This window comes from Dermacentor albipictus, chromosome 2 (genome assembly GCF_038994185.2).
Source record: "Dermacentor albipictus isolate Rhodes 1998 colony chromosome 2, USDA_Dalb.pri_finalv2, whole genome shotgun sequence".
Taxonomy (NCBI): domain Eukaryota; kingdom Metazoa; phylum Arthropoda; class Arachnida; order Ixodida; family Ixodidae; genus Dermacentor; species Dermacentor albipictus.
In genome coordinates this window covers 54,406,026-54,425,152 of record NC_091822.1, presented here as the reverse complement: position 1 = coordinate 54,425,152, position 19,127 = coordinate 54,406,026, and the positions used below count along the sequence as shown (strand labels likewise).

Genomic DNA, 19,127 nt, shown 5'->3' with positions numbered 1-19,127 from the left:
TCACGTGAGCAATCGGCCTGACGCGCGCAAGCTAGGGTGGTGGTAAGCTGCGGAAGGGAGTCCCGAGGCATTTCCCGTTCAGCTCCACCCGCTGCGTAACGACGAAGAGGCCGCGCAGCGAAAGCAGCAGTTCAGCCACCTTGTCGCTCCCTTGGCGTCGTTTGAGAGTAAAATTCACCGCTGGTCCGTCTTCCTTTCGTCAAAAGCTTCGCCGAGGCGCGCCCACCTCGCTTCGCGGCTCATCTCGCGGTGGCTCGCTGTGGCCGCCTTTGGAACGGCTTTCTGCTGGCGGTGCATTGTTGGAGGTTATTGTGCTGTCAGCCCGCCGCCGGTTGTTGTATCCCCGAGTTACACGGCCTCCATGCGAGGCAAAAAGAAAAAAAAAAAGAAAAACCGCGCTTACACCCCCCCCCCCCGCTCCCTTTCCACCCCTTACAACATCCTCCCAATCTTAACGATGCTCGCTTTGACTCGCTCAGTACCGTTTCTTCTGGTGGCATTTTTCTCGCGGTTTGTGTGCGGGCCGGAGAGAATCCACGCTCCTTCCGTACTTCCTCGCCGGTTTCCTTCATGCTCCACCCTTCGCCGAATGTGGGCCACCGTGGCACTGCGCTTGTTTTGGTTTCGCACAGCGCGTGGCAGCGGCGGCCTGCCGTCGTCTGCACTCCTGTCTGCCGGCCGAAAGCGTCCCGCGATAACCGCCCACTTGCTTGTCGCGATCTCGCTCTCTCCTCGCGGAGGAGCCCGTTTCGCGGAAATCGAGTTTCTACTCTTTCGAGCCATTCGCAGTGCTCTGCCGAGTCTTTGGCACGACTGTGGCGTGCGATTGGGCACGGGCAGCGGTTATTTTGACGCTCATTTCGGGTTACTTTCGCGGACGCTGGCGGCCGGCTAGCCGTTGCTTCCCGCTGGTCGCATCTCCACCACACTCACCCGACGGCAATTATCGTTAGTCTGCCTCTGCGAACGGGTTTTGGGCCGTTCCTCTGCTGGCCCCGCCGCTTTCCCGCAGTGCGCGGCCGTCGTTTAATGACCGGGAAGCCTGAATGCACTCTTGATCAAGTCCTCCTCTCATCATGGCATTCATGGTGCTCGCGGTCGATCGCTTTCGTACACATCGGGAAGCAGTACAAAAATCCTAGGCCTCGCTAACCTTATGATCACTGCACTTTACCCTACCTAACACTGACATCCTGCACTATGCTGGGATCGGCAGAAAGTATGAAATCAATTTCATTTCTTGTTTCATCATTAGGGCTTTTCCAAGTCCACTTTCTGTTGCTACGCTTCCTCGAAGAAATGTCCAATATTCGCAGCTTATTTCTTTCTGCGAATTCTACCAACATCTCTCCTCTAGCATTCCTAGAATCTATGCTGTAGTTGCCAATTGCTTGTTCACCAGCCTGCTTTTCCCCCACTTTCGAAGTCGCCCATTACTACAGCATATTGGGTTTGCACTTTTCTCATCGCTAATTCAACGTCTTAATTAGGCTGACCTTCTTCATCATCATCATCGTGACTGGATGTTGGAGCATGGGCTTGTACTACCTTTAATCTATATCTCCTATTAAGTTTGATTAAGACTACTGCTACTCTCTCACTAATGCTGTGGAATTTGTCAATGTTGCCCGCTATGTCCTTATGGATTGGAAATCCTACGCCGTATTGCTTCTTATCTGGGAGACCTCTATAGCAGAGGATATGGTTGTTAGTCAGCACTGTATAAGCCTCTCCAGTTCTAATTTCACTAAGGCCGATGATATCCCAAACAATGTCTGATAGTTGCTCAGAGTCCTGCTAAGCTAGCCCCACACGACAGAGTTCGGCTGTTAAAGGTTGACATTGTCAGTTTCCATCGGTGGCTTGTCCGGATGCAAAGATTGTTAGCGCCCTCTGCTACGTTGCAGGTCTGACCGCCGCCTTGGTCAGGTGCTCCACAGCTGCTGGGGACTGAAGGGCATGGGTTAATTGTAGGAATCGGGAGGGTGGTAGTGGCCGAATAGTGCACTAGGGAGGCCACTTCCTGTTCTGGTGAGGGAGACTTTGTTGAAGCTTAGTGGGCCTTCCTTTCTCAGTTGTACCTAGATTATTATAGGCCCACCTGCTATTGGCATCTTTTGCTGGTGTCGGGCGCCACTCCAAGCCTGGAGATGTAGTCCACTGGAGGAAGTGAAAGTAGAGCTCACCATCCTCAGATTATAAAAAAAAAGATATTTCCATACGAGGATTTGAACTTCCAACATAGCTCAGCCAGATAGATAATCCTCTAAGTGGCGAGGCTACCTTATCGTGGGAAAGTCCAGGCCAGAGAGCCTTGCGTACCTAAGAGATTCCTTGATTTTTCTGCCATCGGCGGGTTTTGCAGATTGCCATAGGTTGCACAATATAGTGTAAATTCTCAGTGGTCCTAACATCGTGGTTCCGGAATCTTATGCGGTCATGAACATGCCTTGGTACACAATATATTTTTGGCGCATTTGAACAGCACTTAAAACATCTGTGAAAAAAAAAGGAAGAAAAAAGGGGCAAAGGCTTCAGCACTTACCGAGAAGCCCCTAGTCACGCATACGTGTAGATGCACCCATCTGCTTATTGTCGGGTCTGCCTGCTGCTGGCCATCGTTTGCATATATACCGAAACTTTTCCTCGCGAATAAGTACTAAGAGTGGCAAGACTAGTGGCAAATGCTAAGAGCCAGAACAATATGGTTCTGAGCCGCTTGTAAAGCAGACGACCTTGACAGTGCCTAGGTGTCTTTGACCTTTCTACATGTTACATCGCTTATACCAGAGCTAATGAGAATAAATGGGGGGAACGGGCCCCTTAGCTTACCGGGAGTGCTTCAGACGCATACGCTAAGAAGTCGGGAAGCCTCATTTAAGCTACAGCAGTGTTATCTGCGATCAGTCAGACATGGTTTGTACAGTTCGAACATGGAAGCGCTTAACGATCCTGTTTTCGCCTTGCTTGCAACACAATTCCTGGAAACACAAACGGAAATGTGCAAGAATGAATAAGTGCAAATGTAGATGAAAGGAAGGGATGCAATTACGACAATTCTGACGTGATGAAAATCTGTGTTAACTCTACAAGTAGTGTCTCTATGTGCTTTTACCTTATTCTTTGCGTGAATACCGTAAAGTCTTTGCATCACTTTTCTCTGTTCCTTTGTGTGGAAAGTTTGCATTGTCAAAGGAAGCCAGTTTCTGCAACGTGCTTCGTAAGTTGCTGTGGATAAATTCTTGAACATTTGTAGTGTTATGGAGTGTACAGTGCTAACATCTTTTCGCACAATAGATTCTCTGAATACGTTTGTGAGATCTGTATAAGCAAATTTCTATGTATGTAGACTTACAAAAAGAAAATCTCCTTCATTTTTTTTTTACATCATCGGGGCATGTACAGGTGTTAAAAATTTGTGTGGATTATATTTTGTAGCGTTGTCACTAGAAATTATGCGCAAGGTATGTCAGTAGTGTATGTCTGAGCCTTCTTCGTAAATCTTTCATGCCTAAGAGATCACCCTTCCACAATACTAGGAACACCACTCTTACTGTGAGAAGGCGCGAACGATGGGTAGTGACGTTACCTTAGTTCCCGCACGCCGTGATGTCGTGGATTTCGATAGTGTCTGCCAGGGCCTAGGTAACTATTTAGTGGTAAAGATAGACCACATTGTGTTCTAAAGAAGCCATATACTGCACTTCGCAAGTTTATGGCGCTAATGCCTCCAAAATGCAAGAAAAAAATAATTACTTTGAAATCCATGACTTCGCATTTATGTACCAGTATTCGGGTTGTGGTGCGAAGATGAAACTTTGGCCTCCATTGGTTTTTTTAATAGTCAACCTATAATCGCTAAATGGAGTTGCTTTCAAAGGCTACTTGATCAGTCTAAACTGGTTCATTGTTTCGCCTTGATGTCCCTTTAAATTGAAGTTTGTGTTTGACTTGGTCAAGCTAATGCCCGACATATGCGCTCAAGAAAAGGCAATGAGCATCTTGGGCACATACATGTCAGGTGTGGTCTTGACCAAGACAAGCTGGGGCTTCAAGTTATCAATGCTTCTATATGAGAGCTAGAATTCAATATGGCTAAATGTGCATGTTTCAGCACAAATGGCCATTGCTAGGGGGTAAATTGATATGTTAGTTAAGGGGCCGGGTTCCCTAAGTGATGGCATAATTTAGTGTTATAATCTGCTGTGGCTCTGCGAGCTACAACTTTCTCTGATGGCTCTGCAAGCAAATTGGATTTGTGCAAGGGCTTAGTGAGGAAAGGATGTCATTGTCATTCGGAAGAATGCATACAACATTGTAAAACTGGAGCATATAACAGCATCTCTTGTTTCATCTCCTTAAGAGGGACACTAAAGAGAAGCACCAGATCATTTTACAATGACGAAGTATTCTTTCAAAACTTGATTTCGTTAATTTTTGTGGAAATGGATTGATTACTAGAGCAGTGGCCAAGCTTCCATTGAAAGAAAACTGGTTTAAATCTAGTGCCCCTGTGGCTTTGCACATTTCGAGGTATTTTGCCATGTTTGGGATGATGTGCACAGTAAATGTTCTCAACTTGCAAATTTCAATCTTTTGCTTCTTTCACATACAATGCTATATATCTCGGCCGATTACCCAGACTCAAACAGGATTTCAGAAATACTATAGTGCTGTGAATTTGTGTGGGACTGTTGAGGCTGTTCTGCTTATCAAGTCTGCTCAACCTGTAAGAGTGGCTTTCTAGTATTGAAGCTTTCTTCCAGTATAGTGAGCTATACTGGAAAAAGCCTAACTTCTTTTTAGTGTTACTTCAGGTAATCAATGGTTCGACGATAATTTGTCTGGTCGGGAGGAGGCATATTGAAAAAGTAAAGCAGAGATGCTGACCAAAAATAGTTAAAAAAAAAAAACCAAAATGTTTCAGCTTTTGCACAGAAGCCTTGCTCACAAAGAGGTGGCTCGACAAGGCAAGCTTATGTTCATTATAGTGCGTGACCAAGGCACCTAGTGTGAATAAGTGAAAGATTGCACTCATTCCTGTGTGGCGTTTTTTTTTTTTTTCATTTTATGAATTAGAGATTCTAGATACTGATGGGAACGCCAGTTTCCTGCTTTTGTAATTATGCTTGTTGTGTTCCGCAAGTGTTTTGGAGACATTGTTCTTTCTGACGTCATTCATATAGTCCTTCAGCCGTTTTTCAAGATTTCCGCTCTTGCCAATATAAACATGCCGCAGTCTGTCCAGGGAAGTCCGTAAGCAATGCCTGGTAACTTTTTTTTGTGAGCTGGTCTTTCAAGTGCATCAGTTCATGCTTCAGTTTATGGGCGGGAACATGCACCATGTCTACATCAAATGTCCGCAAAACCTGTGTCAACGCCTCACTGACCCCTGGCACATAGGGGACGGCTGCTTGGGCCTGGGGCCGCACTATGCACAACGAAGCGCCATTTCTTGTGCGCCATTCTACGGAAGGAATAAAACTAACGGTACCGGCAACCGTAAAGTTTGTTGCGTATTTTGAACAAGTCAGAGGCATGGTCATCTTCACTGCAGCAAATCCTATGTGCTATTTCTATCGCGAAAAAAGCAACTGAGTTGTTGTATTAGGCTGGGCAAATAGACTTGTAATGCAAGTAGCGACTGATATGTCTCCTTCCTGAAAACACCGAAAGAAAGGCGGCCGTTTTTCCTTTCTACCAGCATGTCTCGAAAAGGAAGACCAGAGATCTTTCATTTGTAAACTGAACTGATGTCCCTATGCTGTTCAGATGCGCCAAGAATGTCTCAAAAGCTTCCTTGATGATGCAAAAACAATCAATATAGCGCAGACAAATCTTTAGGGGGCAGTCGAAAGAAGTCAATCAATATAGTGCAGAAAAATCTTCAGGGGGCAGTCGAAAGAAGTCAATCAATATAGCGCAGAAAAATCTTTAGGGGGGCAGTCGAAAGAAGTCAATGAATATAGCGCAGAAAAATCTTTAGGGGGCAGTCGAAAGAAGTCAAAGCCCATATCTCCGCTGACTTTATGGCAAGGTTTGCCACCGTAAGTGAAATTGAAACATGCATCATGGTTCCATGCACATGTTTGTAGGCCACATCCAGAAATGCAAAGTATGTGTTTTCCAGGCAGAACTTCAGTAGCTTCAGAAAATATGGTGCATCTATCGGTGATCTGTCGCTTAACTTATCATCGGGAGAGCAAGGCAGCAGAGTAAGCAAACCTTTTCATTTTTGGATGGCGTCTGTTTTTCATAGTGTCGCTTCAGTGATGCCGCTTTGCAACCTCTCCCCCCCTTTACCCACTGAGCCTTCCTGGTAGTCGCATTCATTTTTTAAGGTTGTTTAATAGCAGTCCATTTATCTCCAGCTTCCTTTCTCCTTGATTGAGGATGCAGTGTACAATTGTCCATTACAGTGGCTTAAACATCATTGTTTGTGAGGTATCCCAAGTTATTCAAGCATTAGGAAAGGATAATGTGTTGTGGTAAAAGGTTTGGCATAACTGAAGCATCATTCCAACCTTATAATGTTTAACCTCCTACTGCTAATTTGACTGCATGCGCAAAAGTGGTTAGACGAGTCGCCCGCATGGTTCGGCTCATGTGAACCCAGGTGGTGCTTGTAGCAGCTGTGGGTCACTGTTCGGTTGGCTGCAGCTGGTAACGTGCTGTAACTTCGTCCTGGGGTGGGCAGCTGCTCAGCTGTTAGTTATGAGACTCGGAAGATGGAAAGCAGCTTTGCAGCTTAACATGGCTGAGAACTGAGGGGCAAACACTTGACAAGGCGAGCACCAACAGCAACATGTCTGCCTTTGCAGATGTGAATGCTTGGAAGCGTGTTGCATCATCACTGCCTCCTACATGCAGTCGCAGTGCGTTGGAAGGGGACAGTGTTCCGCCTCCTTGGTGGACGGTTCGGGTTGCAGGCTCTCCTTGCACACTGGGGGGCGGGAGGGCACTAGGGTATCAGCTGCACAGGCTGTCTGTGCCCCCTCTAGCCCAATTGGACACCCATGTTCGTGTGACAAATGTTGCAGCTAGATTACCCAATTGCGCTCGAGGATGTGTGCACATAGCTATTTGGGGGGGGGGTGTTCATGAATAATGAGGCCGCACAACAAATGGCGCATGTGTTTTTGAAAACGTTGCCTAGGGAACAGTCGCAAAGTGGTTTGACAAAATGAATGCATCTCTTCTTGCTGGTGTCTGTCATTTTTGTTGTATGCGGCCTGCAGCCTTTTATGCTTCTTATGTTGTGGCTAGCTTTGCTGGTGAATCATGCAGCAGCAAGCACTGGGCAAAACTGGGTCATGTCTAGTGTTCTGCTTATTTGGCATTCTTTTTTTTTGCGGCAAAAAATACTTGTTTGCTTTCTTTAGTTGCCAAATCTCGTATTCACTTCAGTTTTAGTTCTCCTGAAATTTGTTTCACTACATGCTGCGACTTGCTGATGCAAGCATTGTTTCCATGGTTTTGTGTTACTGCCAAGAATTTAAGGTTTACATGGTTGCGCACCATAGTTGTGCCATGGCAACTTGCACACTGTTTGTTGACAATTCATCATTCTCTTTGGCACAGTAGTGGGCATGGTATTTCACTGTTTCGCATGAGGTTGGTGAATAAGGTCTGCAGGAATTTACTGAGTCGGCGAAGTTTCATGAAAGAGCAAGAGAAGTTAGACTTGACAGTAGCATGGAGTTGTACTGTTTCATACATGGCATACGATGCTGTGGAAGCTACGCAAGAAGCTTGGGCATCAAAATTGTTGACCAGTGTGCTCTAGCCGGTAAGCTGGTAAGGCTGCTGCGACAGGCTGCAAAAGTAAAAACCGGGAAAGGAACATAATGATAGGCTGAATGATGTAAACGTATTAGTGTTCATTACATTTGTTCATTTTGAAGGATGAAAACTTTTATTTTTCATTTGTTACAGAGCATAAATAATCAACAGTATAATTGCTAGTATTAGACAGAATGCCAGCCACATCAAAAAAGTCTTCCTTACCTCCACGGTGTTGCATGTGCTGTGTGAAATAGAGCATATTGCCAAGTACGGTGCTAGTAGCATTGTGCTGCTGTCGGGTGAACGGCAGTTTTTCTCGTTTCGCAAAGCTCTCTCGATCTTGCAGGTCTCCGCACTACTGATTTACCACATTCAGGCTCCCAGCGCTTCTAGTTGTCAATTCTGCCTCGCCATGTGATATTATAACCTCCTGGTGTAGCTCAAATAGTAGAGCAACTGTTTCTGGCCAAGTCAGCCGCATTGCAGTTGGTTTCTATGCCAAAGTGCTCATGCGCTGAACTGCAGGTGTGCATTAAAGAATCCTAGGTGGTCGTAATTGATCTGATGGTCATAATTGATCTTTCTTTTCTATATGGTTGGAGAGTGATGCCTTTCAGTACTTGTAAAATGCTTCACATTCTCACCTGTAATGTACAGAACTACCATAGCATACGTTGCACGCTTCGCCCTCTTTCACAAGATGCAAATAATGTAGCAAACAACTTGCCAACAGTTAACGATACTCCTTAATGCAAAGTTTGCACACAGCTTTATATGTGGCTTCATTACGCAATATATTGGCTGGCGCCATGGAGGAAAAAAACAAAATAGGAGAGGCCTTGACGTTGCGCTTTTTAAGTTGATAGTGCAGCCATAGTGGTGTGCCTTTTCCCTTCACGCCTTCAATCGGCTCGTTGGTTTAGATAGGCGCGAGCTTCGAACTTCCATTACTACGAACCGCTGGAAATGTGCTTCTGACGTGTGTCAGAATGTCTACGACACTTCTGTAACAGTTTTAGTGAAGATGCGCCCCTGTGCTTCTCTGTGGCCCGTTGACGACTGACATGCGCCATGATTACTCGAGTGTCTGTTGCTGACTGACACTCGCACTCACCCTCAAAACACAATTTTCAAGCTTGCACACCACGCTCCAAAGTCAGCTTGTCTCGTGAACAGAATGTGCTGCGAGAAAACTTCTCACTTTTCAGAGGCCTAGAGCAGCAGCGAGAGGTTCAGGAGTGTGGTTACTATGGTAACATGCACGTTTGGGGTATCATTCCCAGTGCTTTGATAAAAACAGCATGTGACTTCCGCCACACTTTCTCCAACATGTCCGTGTTGGCTGGGGCCTCTCCTACGCTTTCCTTCCTCCGTGGCTGATGCAGACAATTAGTCTCCTTCATGTTTCAAATGGAGCAAAATGTGGCGCGACTGCCTTGCTAATCTGGAGATTGTGAGAACCAGTGCGTGAGCGAGATTCACAGCAGCCACTGCTGGCAGACCTCCCAGATGATGCACGCTACTCTGGTGCCATCTAATAGGCGCTGGTGCCCCACGACGCTTTTCTTGCGCTTTTGCCATACCCCTCATGGTTCAGCTGCACTCTGCTCCTCCACTTTCCTCCTTGTGTCTTTCATCCCCTCTGCGCTCTGCCTTAAATTTCGCCTTCCGCTGTGCTTGTTTGCTTGGTAAAACTGCCAATCGCCGCATGAATGGATGTTGAAAAGCTGTGCTCTAAAAGCTCCGAGCATCCATCCCTGCAAAATGTTGCAGTCCTTGTGATCTGTACCTCTGATTGCGAGGGCTCAGGATGTGGCCAGAGCTCAATGAGGACGCCTCTCCAAAGCTGCATTCACCCAATGAAAATGTTTATTCTCTCTGTTGTCCGCTGAGTTGGATCATGCTCCTAGAGAGGGATGCACATTAACATACTCATTCAGTCTGTACTTCATCTTTCTGTGTGTGTGTGTTAATTTGCACCTGCTTTCTAATAGCTGTATTTCTGGGCCTGTTTATAGGTCACATTTATAAAGATGCGAAACGAGCACAACGAAAAAATTAGGACAAAGGCAAAAAAAAATGCGACTGGACAAATGCTGGACCAACAGTGTTTGTTAGTTCACACATTTCCCAGAGCACTGCAACCATCTGGTTGCAGTCATTGAGAATGCCCCAGTTAACTCTGACCAGTATGGGCGGCTTGTATCGTGTTATAACTGTAAGCACCACGAGGAATTTGCTTCGCTGCTGGCAAAGCTACTAAAATTCTTGCAGCCAGTCTCAATGTGGCCATGTTTTCAACGTCCTTGTGCCACTGACTACTACATTTCTTCAGTGTTCAGAGTTCATGAGGACTTGGCTCGAAGGTTACCATGACAGTTTTGATCTAGCAATAATAGTTTGGCGTATGCCTAATGGTTAACGGTTTTGGGAAATCTTGACTTTTCCTCTAGCTGGTATGTGTGCTGGACTTTGTAGATATGCTGCAGCACCTTATCGGCGGTAGTGAACTTAACCTGAATTTCTACTTCAGCATGATAGGACAGTGTTGCCTTATTGCATGCACACCTGATAACCGACTGCTCTCCTGCTTATCTTTATTGCTTTCCTTTGGGGGCTCTTATCACGTGGTCTGGAACAGTGTGCATTGTACATTGTTGCTTTGTGCCTGATGACTGCAGCAGTGTTTAATGAGTTTCCCAGCTGCCTCTTGTCAATGGTAGCTGACCAAATGCTGACCTTTGCCTATTTCTAATCGGCAACCCTGATTGAGTTTCATCATGCACCTGCCAACCTCTAGATTTTATCATGACATGCTCGATTGTCAGTGTTGAATCTTTATGGCCGTTGTGTCGGCGCTAAAACATAAATGGCCAAACTAACATTACGCTTTCCGGTATGCGAAAGCTTGTGCCTGCGTGCCTACACATGTGCAGATAATGTGGGACAGTTTGTAGGCGCTGAAGCGAGGCACGAGCACAGACATCATCTGCAGACAAACGTTGGTGTTCTGGCTGCCACACAAACATATACAACAAAATAACACAAAAAATGCAAGGTGAAAATAGTGAGTTAAGTGTGCACAAGTCTTGTAGGTTCCAGCCGCCATACCTCGTGAGGTGTGAGCACTTGGACGCGAGCTTTCATGCACCAGAAATCGTGCATGAAGTTTGGTTTTAAACTTGCAATGGTGGTGTGCTGCTGAGCTTGAGGTTTCAGGCTAAATCCCAGCTGCAGCGGCTGCATTGTACTGGGGGCAAAAAAGAACGGTTGTGTGCCATGCATTGGGTTCATGTTAAAGAACCCCAGGTGGTCAAAATTAATCCAGAGCACTCTACTACAGTGCGCCTCGTAATCATATTGAGGGTTTGGCACGTAAAATCCCAGAATTAAATTTTAGTTACTTCACCCTTTGTTCATGGGGTATGCTGTATGGGTGAATGTTATTGGCTACATTTTAATTGGTACCCTGTTTAAAAAATACCATGGCATCTTCTGCCATTGACCTGGACTTTGTAGGCAAGGCCAGGTTTATTCCCTCTTTACAATTTCTGTTTTGCTGAATTGAGTATAGAAAGCGCAAAAGTGGGATACACACCAGAACAGCTTGAAGGAGCTCTCCTGCAGCTTCTTGGTGTCTAATCAGCCGCACCTATAACAGTGCTTAAAATTACTTTGCAAGCAGTGCCATTCACCTTGCAGTGACAGTTGGCCATTGTGCGTTTGTTCTTTGCAGCTCACCAACATAGGGATCAATGCAGCCAACGTGGGTTTCAACACGCTCACCATGGAGTCGGACAAATTCATCTGCGTCCGGGAGAAAGTTGGGGACGCCGCGCAGGTGGTCATTGTGGATATGGCCAACCCGACCAACCCCATCCGGCGGCCCATCTCCGCCGACTCGGCTATCATGAACCCCGCCTCACGAGTCATTGCCCTCAAGGCGTCGCGCACCCTACAGATCTTCAACATTGAGATGAAGAGCAAAGTGAAAGCACACACCATGACAGAGGACGTGGTCTTCTGGAAATGGATCAACGTCAACACCATCGCTCTGGTCACAGAAGGGGCCGTCTACCACTGGAGCATGGAGGGGGACTCTCAACCGCAGAAGATGTTTGACCGCCACTCAAGCCTCAGCGGGTGCCAGATCATCAACTACCGGACGGATGCCAAGATCCAATGGCTACTCCTGATTGGCATCTCGGCCCAGCAGAACAGAGTGGCCGGGGCCATGCAGCTCTACTCAATGGAGCGCAAGGTGAGCCAGCCGATCGAGGGCCATGCCGCCGCCTTTGCCCAGTTCAAGCAGGAGGGCAACACTGAGGTCTCGACCCTCTTCTGCTTTGCCGTGCGGACCCCACACGGCGGCAAGCTGCACATAATTGAGGTTGGCCAGCCTGCGGCCGGCAATCAGGCATACCCGAAGAAGGCAGTGGACGTGTTCTTCCCGCCCGAGGCGCAGAACGACTTTCCAGTGGCGATGCAAATGAGCCCCAAGCACGACGTGGTGTTCCTAATTACGAAGTACGGCTACGTGCACCTGTACGACTTGGAGACTGGCACCTGCATCTACATGAACCGCATCTCGGCCGACACTATTTTTGTTACCGCGCCCCACGAGGCCACTTCGGGCATCATCGGTGTCAACCGCAAGGGACAGGTGGGCTGGTTGCACATTTGTGCTTTCTTCACACTTTTAAAGGGTGCCTTTTTCTTTGTTTCGCAGTCATGTAGTGACTAGCTGCATTCTACACATGCTATTTATCACACTGAAAACATTGCATATGCATGGGTGTGCAGACAATGCAATGGACATCTGTGCACATGTTCAAAAAGAAAGTTTATGTAATTGGTAGGCTTGTGAATATTCAATACTTTGGAAAATTCTATAGAATATTCTGCTGTTCAATATTCACTTGGGCTTGCATTTCAGCGTTAAATGTTTCCAGTGTAGTCAATACGTATGAATGTGAATTCAATAACATGTATAAAATCTGTATTATCGACAATCTTGTTTTCGGTGCGCAAGTTGCAATGCAGGGCTTATAGCTATGACAAGCCAAAGACGAGTTCACTTAGTCATTGACCCGATTTCTGCACCTGCCCAATTATTCTAACGTCAGTCCTACGACACCACCACCTTCTCTAGTGAACCAATGTAAGCCTACTGAAGGCTCTGATGCCGTAAGGTGTCAGACTCAATTTCGCAGACATGATCCACATTCACGATGTCGTTACAAATGGTGGCCGTACAGAAGGCACCATTCAGCCTGGCTCCTGTACTTTTGATTTCGCTGGCGAGATAGTTTCTCGGCTTCCTGAGAGAGCCATATGGCAGCAGTGAATATATCTCTGTTGAGTACTGTAACTTCCTTCACCGGGACCAGGTGAAGCAGCTCCTGACAGCCAAAAGCATGGTGTCGTGGGCGGCAAACTGTTGCCGGAAGTTGACTGCTCATTGGTGATCAAGCCTGAGACAATGCTCACGACTGAGAGTTACAGAAGTGGCAAGCGGGCCTACAAGTTTGTTTGTGCATTTACTGAGCAGAACAGCTTAAGGAGCCTAACTGCTGGCATTGCAGTCAAGATTACACTTTGAAACATCTTGATAACTCTCGAAACGTTCCTGCAATCTTGACCGTGATGGAATTGCAAGCACAGTACTGAACTGCAACAGTGAGGAAAGCCTGTAAATAAATTTTGTGCCACTGGCATTGCAAAAAAAATGAAGAAAAAAATGGAACTTGTATTTTTGCATGAACATACCTGAAAAACAGCACATGGAAGATAGATTCCCGAGGTGGGTCTGCTCAACATCTGGTGCATATGTCAATGCTTTTTGCAAATCCCATTATTTGAACTACATTCACCTCCATATAACGAACCTCAATTTAATGAAATTTGCGTTGTAACAAACTATTTTCCTCTAGCGAGCTTAGTTGCGTTGAAAACCGTGTATTTGCAATTCAACGAAGTAATTTCGTGACAGTTCGATTTAATGAAGTTTTTGGCCATTTCAATCATGTACTTGGAGCCTGTATGGCCAGTAAATCTAGCAAAAAACTTTCAAGCATCCTCGTGCATGAACAGCGCGAGTGGCAAAACTGCTCTCAAAGTGGGCGCCCGCGGACAGTGTGGGCAGGAGACAGGGCTCCGCTATTTGTGGTGTTGGTAAACAGCTCCGAGAAACAGGGCGGCCGAGGATTCCTTCTGCACGAGAGGGATGGGGAGGGAGTGAACCTGCGGTCACGTGATCAAGCATGCACTGGGGTGGGGGGGAATGCGGGCTGGGACGTGCATCTGTCTGCCCTCTCCTCCTCGTGCCAGTCCGTGCGTGGCTGATCTCGGGGGCGATCTCTCCGTGGCGAACCGAAGTGGATAGTGCCTTCACGCACATTTTGTTGTTTCCACATGTATACAAACCTTACTTCGTGTAGTGTCCTTGCTATCCCTATCAATGCCCCATCGTTATGGTGAAACTGGCTGTTCTTTTTGCCTTGGGACTAATATTCGTATGTTTTTACACTTGTTTTTAATTTGGGGATACTGGCTACAGCCATTAAGCGTGGTCAGCCATGGCATCCGAGATTCGTGGCCCTGTATGACGCAACACACACAAATCTCGGGTACTGCGAGCCATGTCAATGCATTGCTCTTGGTGCGATCTACGCTGCACGCGCTGGCGCTCATAGCGTGGCCATTATGGCCCAACCGTCTTGCGATTTATTTATAAGTGCTTAGAAAGAAGATATTATTTACCCGGAATGCTCTGGGAATTTGTGAAGTTTTTAATGCTGAAACTTTGAAACCTGGAATAAATGAAATTCACGATTTAACGAAGTTTTTTGCTGCAATTACAACTTTGTTATATCGAGGTTCGACTGCATTCGCGTAGAAATCATATGCCACCAATTACCATTCACTTTAACTTGGCGTCGAACCAAAAGATTTATATGCACAGAAGCCTAGTGATTGGTATGAACACCTGTAGCGCTGATGTGTGCATATTGGAGGCCATTATTTTGGCTTGGCTGTGTTACGCTTTAAGCTAAATAAGTGTTGCAATGTCAGATTAAGTTATCTGAACAACTACTTTTTGATGTGAATTTTAAAGATTTGGTATTTGAGCCTTAGCCCATGAAAGTGTGGTCAGCTGATTGTACTGGCAATTGAGGTACCTGCACTCTGGTATGACAGGTACCCTCATTTTTGCGCTGTGCTAATAGGACACACCTTGAGTGTGTAACATAGGGTCGTATTATGTACTGATAATTCTTGCAGAATGACTTGACTTTTATGTGATGTAGCATCTCATTGGTGTAACATTGCCAATGATTGTTCATTCGAGTTCAGGGCGGGATGTCCGCTGGGTTATCCGTTGAACGAGCACTGCAAGTGACATCCTTGAAAGTGACAGACCGAGAATGCAGCTCTTGGTTGCTTTCATGCACTTGTGGCCTGTTGCTCTTGGTTTTTTTTCAACTGACAGGAGGCTCATGTTTGGTGTGTGCATCTGCAGGTCCTTTCAGTGAGCGTGGAAGAAGAAAACATCATCCCCTACATCACAAACGTTCTCCAGAACCCGGATCTGGCACTGCGCATGGCAGTGCGCAACAACCTGTCAGGCGCGGAGGACCTCTTTGTGGTGCGCTTCAATGCCCTGTTCAGCAGCGGCCAGTACTCGGAGGCCGCCAAGGTGGCGGCCAACGCACCGCGCGGGGTGTTGCGTACACCCCAGACCATCCAGCGCTTCCAGCAGGTGCCCAACCAGCCAGGGCAGACCTCGCCACTGCTGCAGTACTTCGGCATCCTGCTCGACCAGGGCCAGCTGAACAAGTACGAGTCTCTAGAGCTGTGCCGGCCCGTGCTGCAGCAGGGCCGCAAGCAGCTGCTTGAGAAGTGGCTCAAGGACGACAAGCTCGAGTGCAGCGAAGAGCTCGGTGACCTCGTGAAGCAGGTGGACCCGACGCTGGCACTGTCCGTCTACCTGCGTGCCAATGTGCCAGCCAAGGTGATCCAGTGCTTTGCCGAGACAGGCCAGTTCCAGAAGATTGTGCTGTATGCCAAGAAGGTGGGCTACACGCCAGACTACGTGCTGCTGCTACGCCAGGTGATGCGCCTCAGCCCCGACCAGGGCACTGCCTTTGCCCAGATGCTGGTGCAAGACGAGGAACCCCTGGCCGACATCAACCAGGTGCTGTGCTGGGGATTGATTATCGCAGTTGTATCCAACAGTTTTATATTAAAGGGACACTGTGTAAACGTCAAGCATTTTTTTTTTTACACCAAGTGCTTAAGACGGATAATACAGGAGCATGGGGGCGTAGGGTCTTGAGATATGTGGCATGGAGTAGTACAGTCAGGACAACGCACTTGAAGCAGTGTAGAAGGAAAGCGTGCCAGTCTGCAAGGCTGCAGAAACACCCAGGAAGCTCAGCAGTGCAGTTTTTTGGTAGGTGTCGCACTATAGAGGGGCAGTGTTTGCTCGCATTTTTCGCAACTAGAGTGTTCTGCGTTCTGAAGTGCAGTCCGGTGCTCACGCTACATGCAGTTGAGTGTGGAATTCTGGAACCAGTCAACTACAGATCATTAGCAGCCCACAAATTCGGTTGAGAGTGTCGGAAGATGAGTTTTTTTTTTTTTATTATTCAGTTGCATCTTGTATGCGTGATGAACCCTATGCTGGCACATTGTTTTTGATAAGCCACTGTTAGCTGAGCTGTAATACTGTCATTGTAATTAAGGCTCACATAGTGCAAGTGTAACTTCCTGAAAATTTTCATCTGGATAGTACAATCAATAAACGTAGTGGCTTTATGATCAGGCTTAGCTCCAAATGTCACTGGGAAGTCCATCAAATCGCTCTGCCACGAGAAATGCAGCCAGACTTGTCATTCGAGACAGCAATATTTGATCGTGTATATGGGAAAAATCGGACGAAGCATGGAATGGCACCTCAAGTCTGGAAAACTGGTCAGCTGCTTCTGTATCGGAGAGGTTTTTCTTTCACTGCGTTCCGTTTTGCTTTAGGAGTGGATGTAAGCACAAATTTCTGAAGTGTGGCTTTGCTGCATTGCAGTTGTTGAAGCTTTGTCTGAACTTGAGTAGCACATATTTTAGACTCTACCGCATAGGAAACATTACCCTTTAGTCTTGCTGTTGGAAGCAGCAACAGTGACTTGTTGGCCGTGACCCACTAGTAAAATGGTCTGGCAGGAAGGTGTGTTCAAGTTGAGCACGAGCTGTTCTTCGAGTTTTTTTTTATCTTGCTCTCGCCCCGCTCCTCCACGTGCAGATTGTGGACGTGTTCATGGAGTCCAACCTAGTCCAGCAGTGCACGGCGTTCCTGCTGGATGCCCTGAAGAACAACAGGCCCTCGGAGAGCCACCTCCAGACGCGGCTCCTGGAGATGAACCTCATGACGGCGCCCCAGGTGGCCGATGCCATCCTGGGCAACCAGATGTTCACCCACTACGACCGTGCCCACGTGGCACAACTCTGCGAGAAGGCGGGCCTTCTCCAGCGGGCCCTGGAGCACTACACTGACCTGTACGACATCAAGCGCGCCATTGTGCACACCCACCTGTTGAATGCCGAGGTGAGGCGGCACTGGCAAGGGGTTGTCCATGCGCTTTATTGCAGATTGGCTGTCGGTTATTTTCTCCTTAAAGACTCTGGGGTATTGTACGCAGAATGTCTGGAAACAACGTAGTATGGTGTTTGTTGAACTAAAGCAGAAATGATAGTGCAAGATTGTACTGGGATGGTAATTTGGGAATCAAGGAAAGAGAAAGTGTAGTAGTTTGCAAGTTTAGTCGGTATGGTTTGTTGACTTTTCCCGGAACTGGAATGGTTAGCGGTTCGTGTAGGAAACCTTTCTGGAATGCTGTTTCAGTGTATCACTGCAGCCAGGAAGAGTGAGGTGTTCGTTGCAGACGTCCGGTTGATAATGCATGCTATCAGGTGACCGTGGCTTGAACTGGAAGATCTTTTAGGTGGTACTAGTATTAACAGCTGCACACTTGAAAATCTTGCTCCCTCCTCTCTCTTAGGTATTTTTTTTTTTTCAGCTTGATAAAAACTGGAATGAAGGGTGGGTATCATCATTTAGATGTCTCTGTACCACAACTTTATGCAGTGTGGATGCAATTTAGGGTACCTTGCAGTGTGCAGCTTTTTGTTGCTTTACCTGCAGTGTGTGAATCGCTGTGTTGATGCGTTGCCGTCTTGTGTGTGCAGTGGCTGGTGAACTACTTTGGCTCGCTGTCGGTGGAGGACTCCCTGGAGTGCCTGCGGGCCATGCTGACGCACAACCTGCGGCAGAACCTGCAGATCTGTGTGCAGGTGGCCACCAAGTACCACGAGCAGCTGACCACCACGGCGCTCATTGACCTGTTCGAGTCGTTCAAGAGCTACGAGGGCCTGTTCTACTTCCTGGGCTCCATAGTCAACTTCAGCCAGGACCCGGAGGTCCACTTCAAGTACATCCAAGCTGCCTGCAAGACTGGCCAGATTAAGGAGGTGGAGCGCATCTGCCGCGAGAGCAACTGCTACAACGCCGAGCGGGTCAAGAACTTTCTCAAGGAGGCCAAGCTCACCGACCAGCTGCCGCTGATCATAGTGTGCGACCGCTTCGACTTCGTCCACGACCTCGTCCTTTACCTGTACCGAAACTCCCTGCAGAAGTACATCGAGATCTACGTCCAAAAGGTGCCTTACGCTTTCGGACTCCTAGTTGCAGTCGCAGTTGCGCAATAGGATTGGACGACGCAAGCTTGTCTAGCGCGTCTCTATTTTGCAATGTAACTGATAATTGGCCAAGTTGATACTTGTTCTTGGTTAAACTGCAGCACATGCAGATGACACTTGCAACTACGTCTATTGGTCTGAGGATCTTAGCCCTTTATGGATGAGTGTTGCCTACAGGCAACACACCAGAAAAATGCATGCTGTCATAGTCCAACATTGGGAAGAAACTCCTCCCACGAGCTGTGGTGGTGGTATAATGCCGTCTTTTTTCTTTTCTCGCAGCTTCAGAACACTTGCACTTACTTTGCAAGTAAATAATTTTTAAAATATTCAGTACTTTAATGAAAATATATTTTCACATTGTAATAGTCTACTGATACATAATAGTCATGATGTACTCATGATAATAGTACTGATGATGATAGTCACCCTGATAATCCAAGACGTCTCACTTCCGCAAGTTTCGTTGCGATGTCTGACTTTATTGCAAAGAGCGAGTGACAAACGTCCAAAGTAAAAAAAAAAAATGTTGCAGTCCGTTTTATGCGCCCAATTTTGACGAAAATTGGCACTAATTTCATCCGCTGTAG

At 47.0% G+C, this 19,127-nt stretch overlaps 1 protein-coding gene across 1 annotated transcript in view; it reads left to right on the top strand.

The window, feature by feature from the left end:
* Chc (clathrin heavy chain) overlaps positions 1-19,127 on the top strand; it is a 55,006-nt gene that overhangs the window by 1,213 nt on the left and 34,666 nt on the right. The window contains exons 2-5 of the mRNA XM_065431653.1: positions 11,522-12,448; positions 15,308-15,982; positions 17,084-17,386; positions 18,028-18,498. Coding sequence (XP_065287725.1) covers positions 11,522-12,448; positions 15,308-15,982; positions 17,084-17,386; positions 18,028-18,498 — 2,376 coding nt within the window. The remainder of the gene's footprint in view (positions 1-11,521; positions 12,449-15,307; positions 15,983-17,083; positions 17,387-18,027; positions 18,499-19,127) is intronic.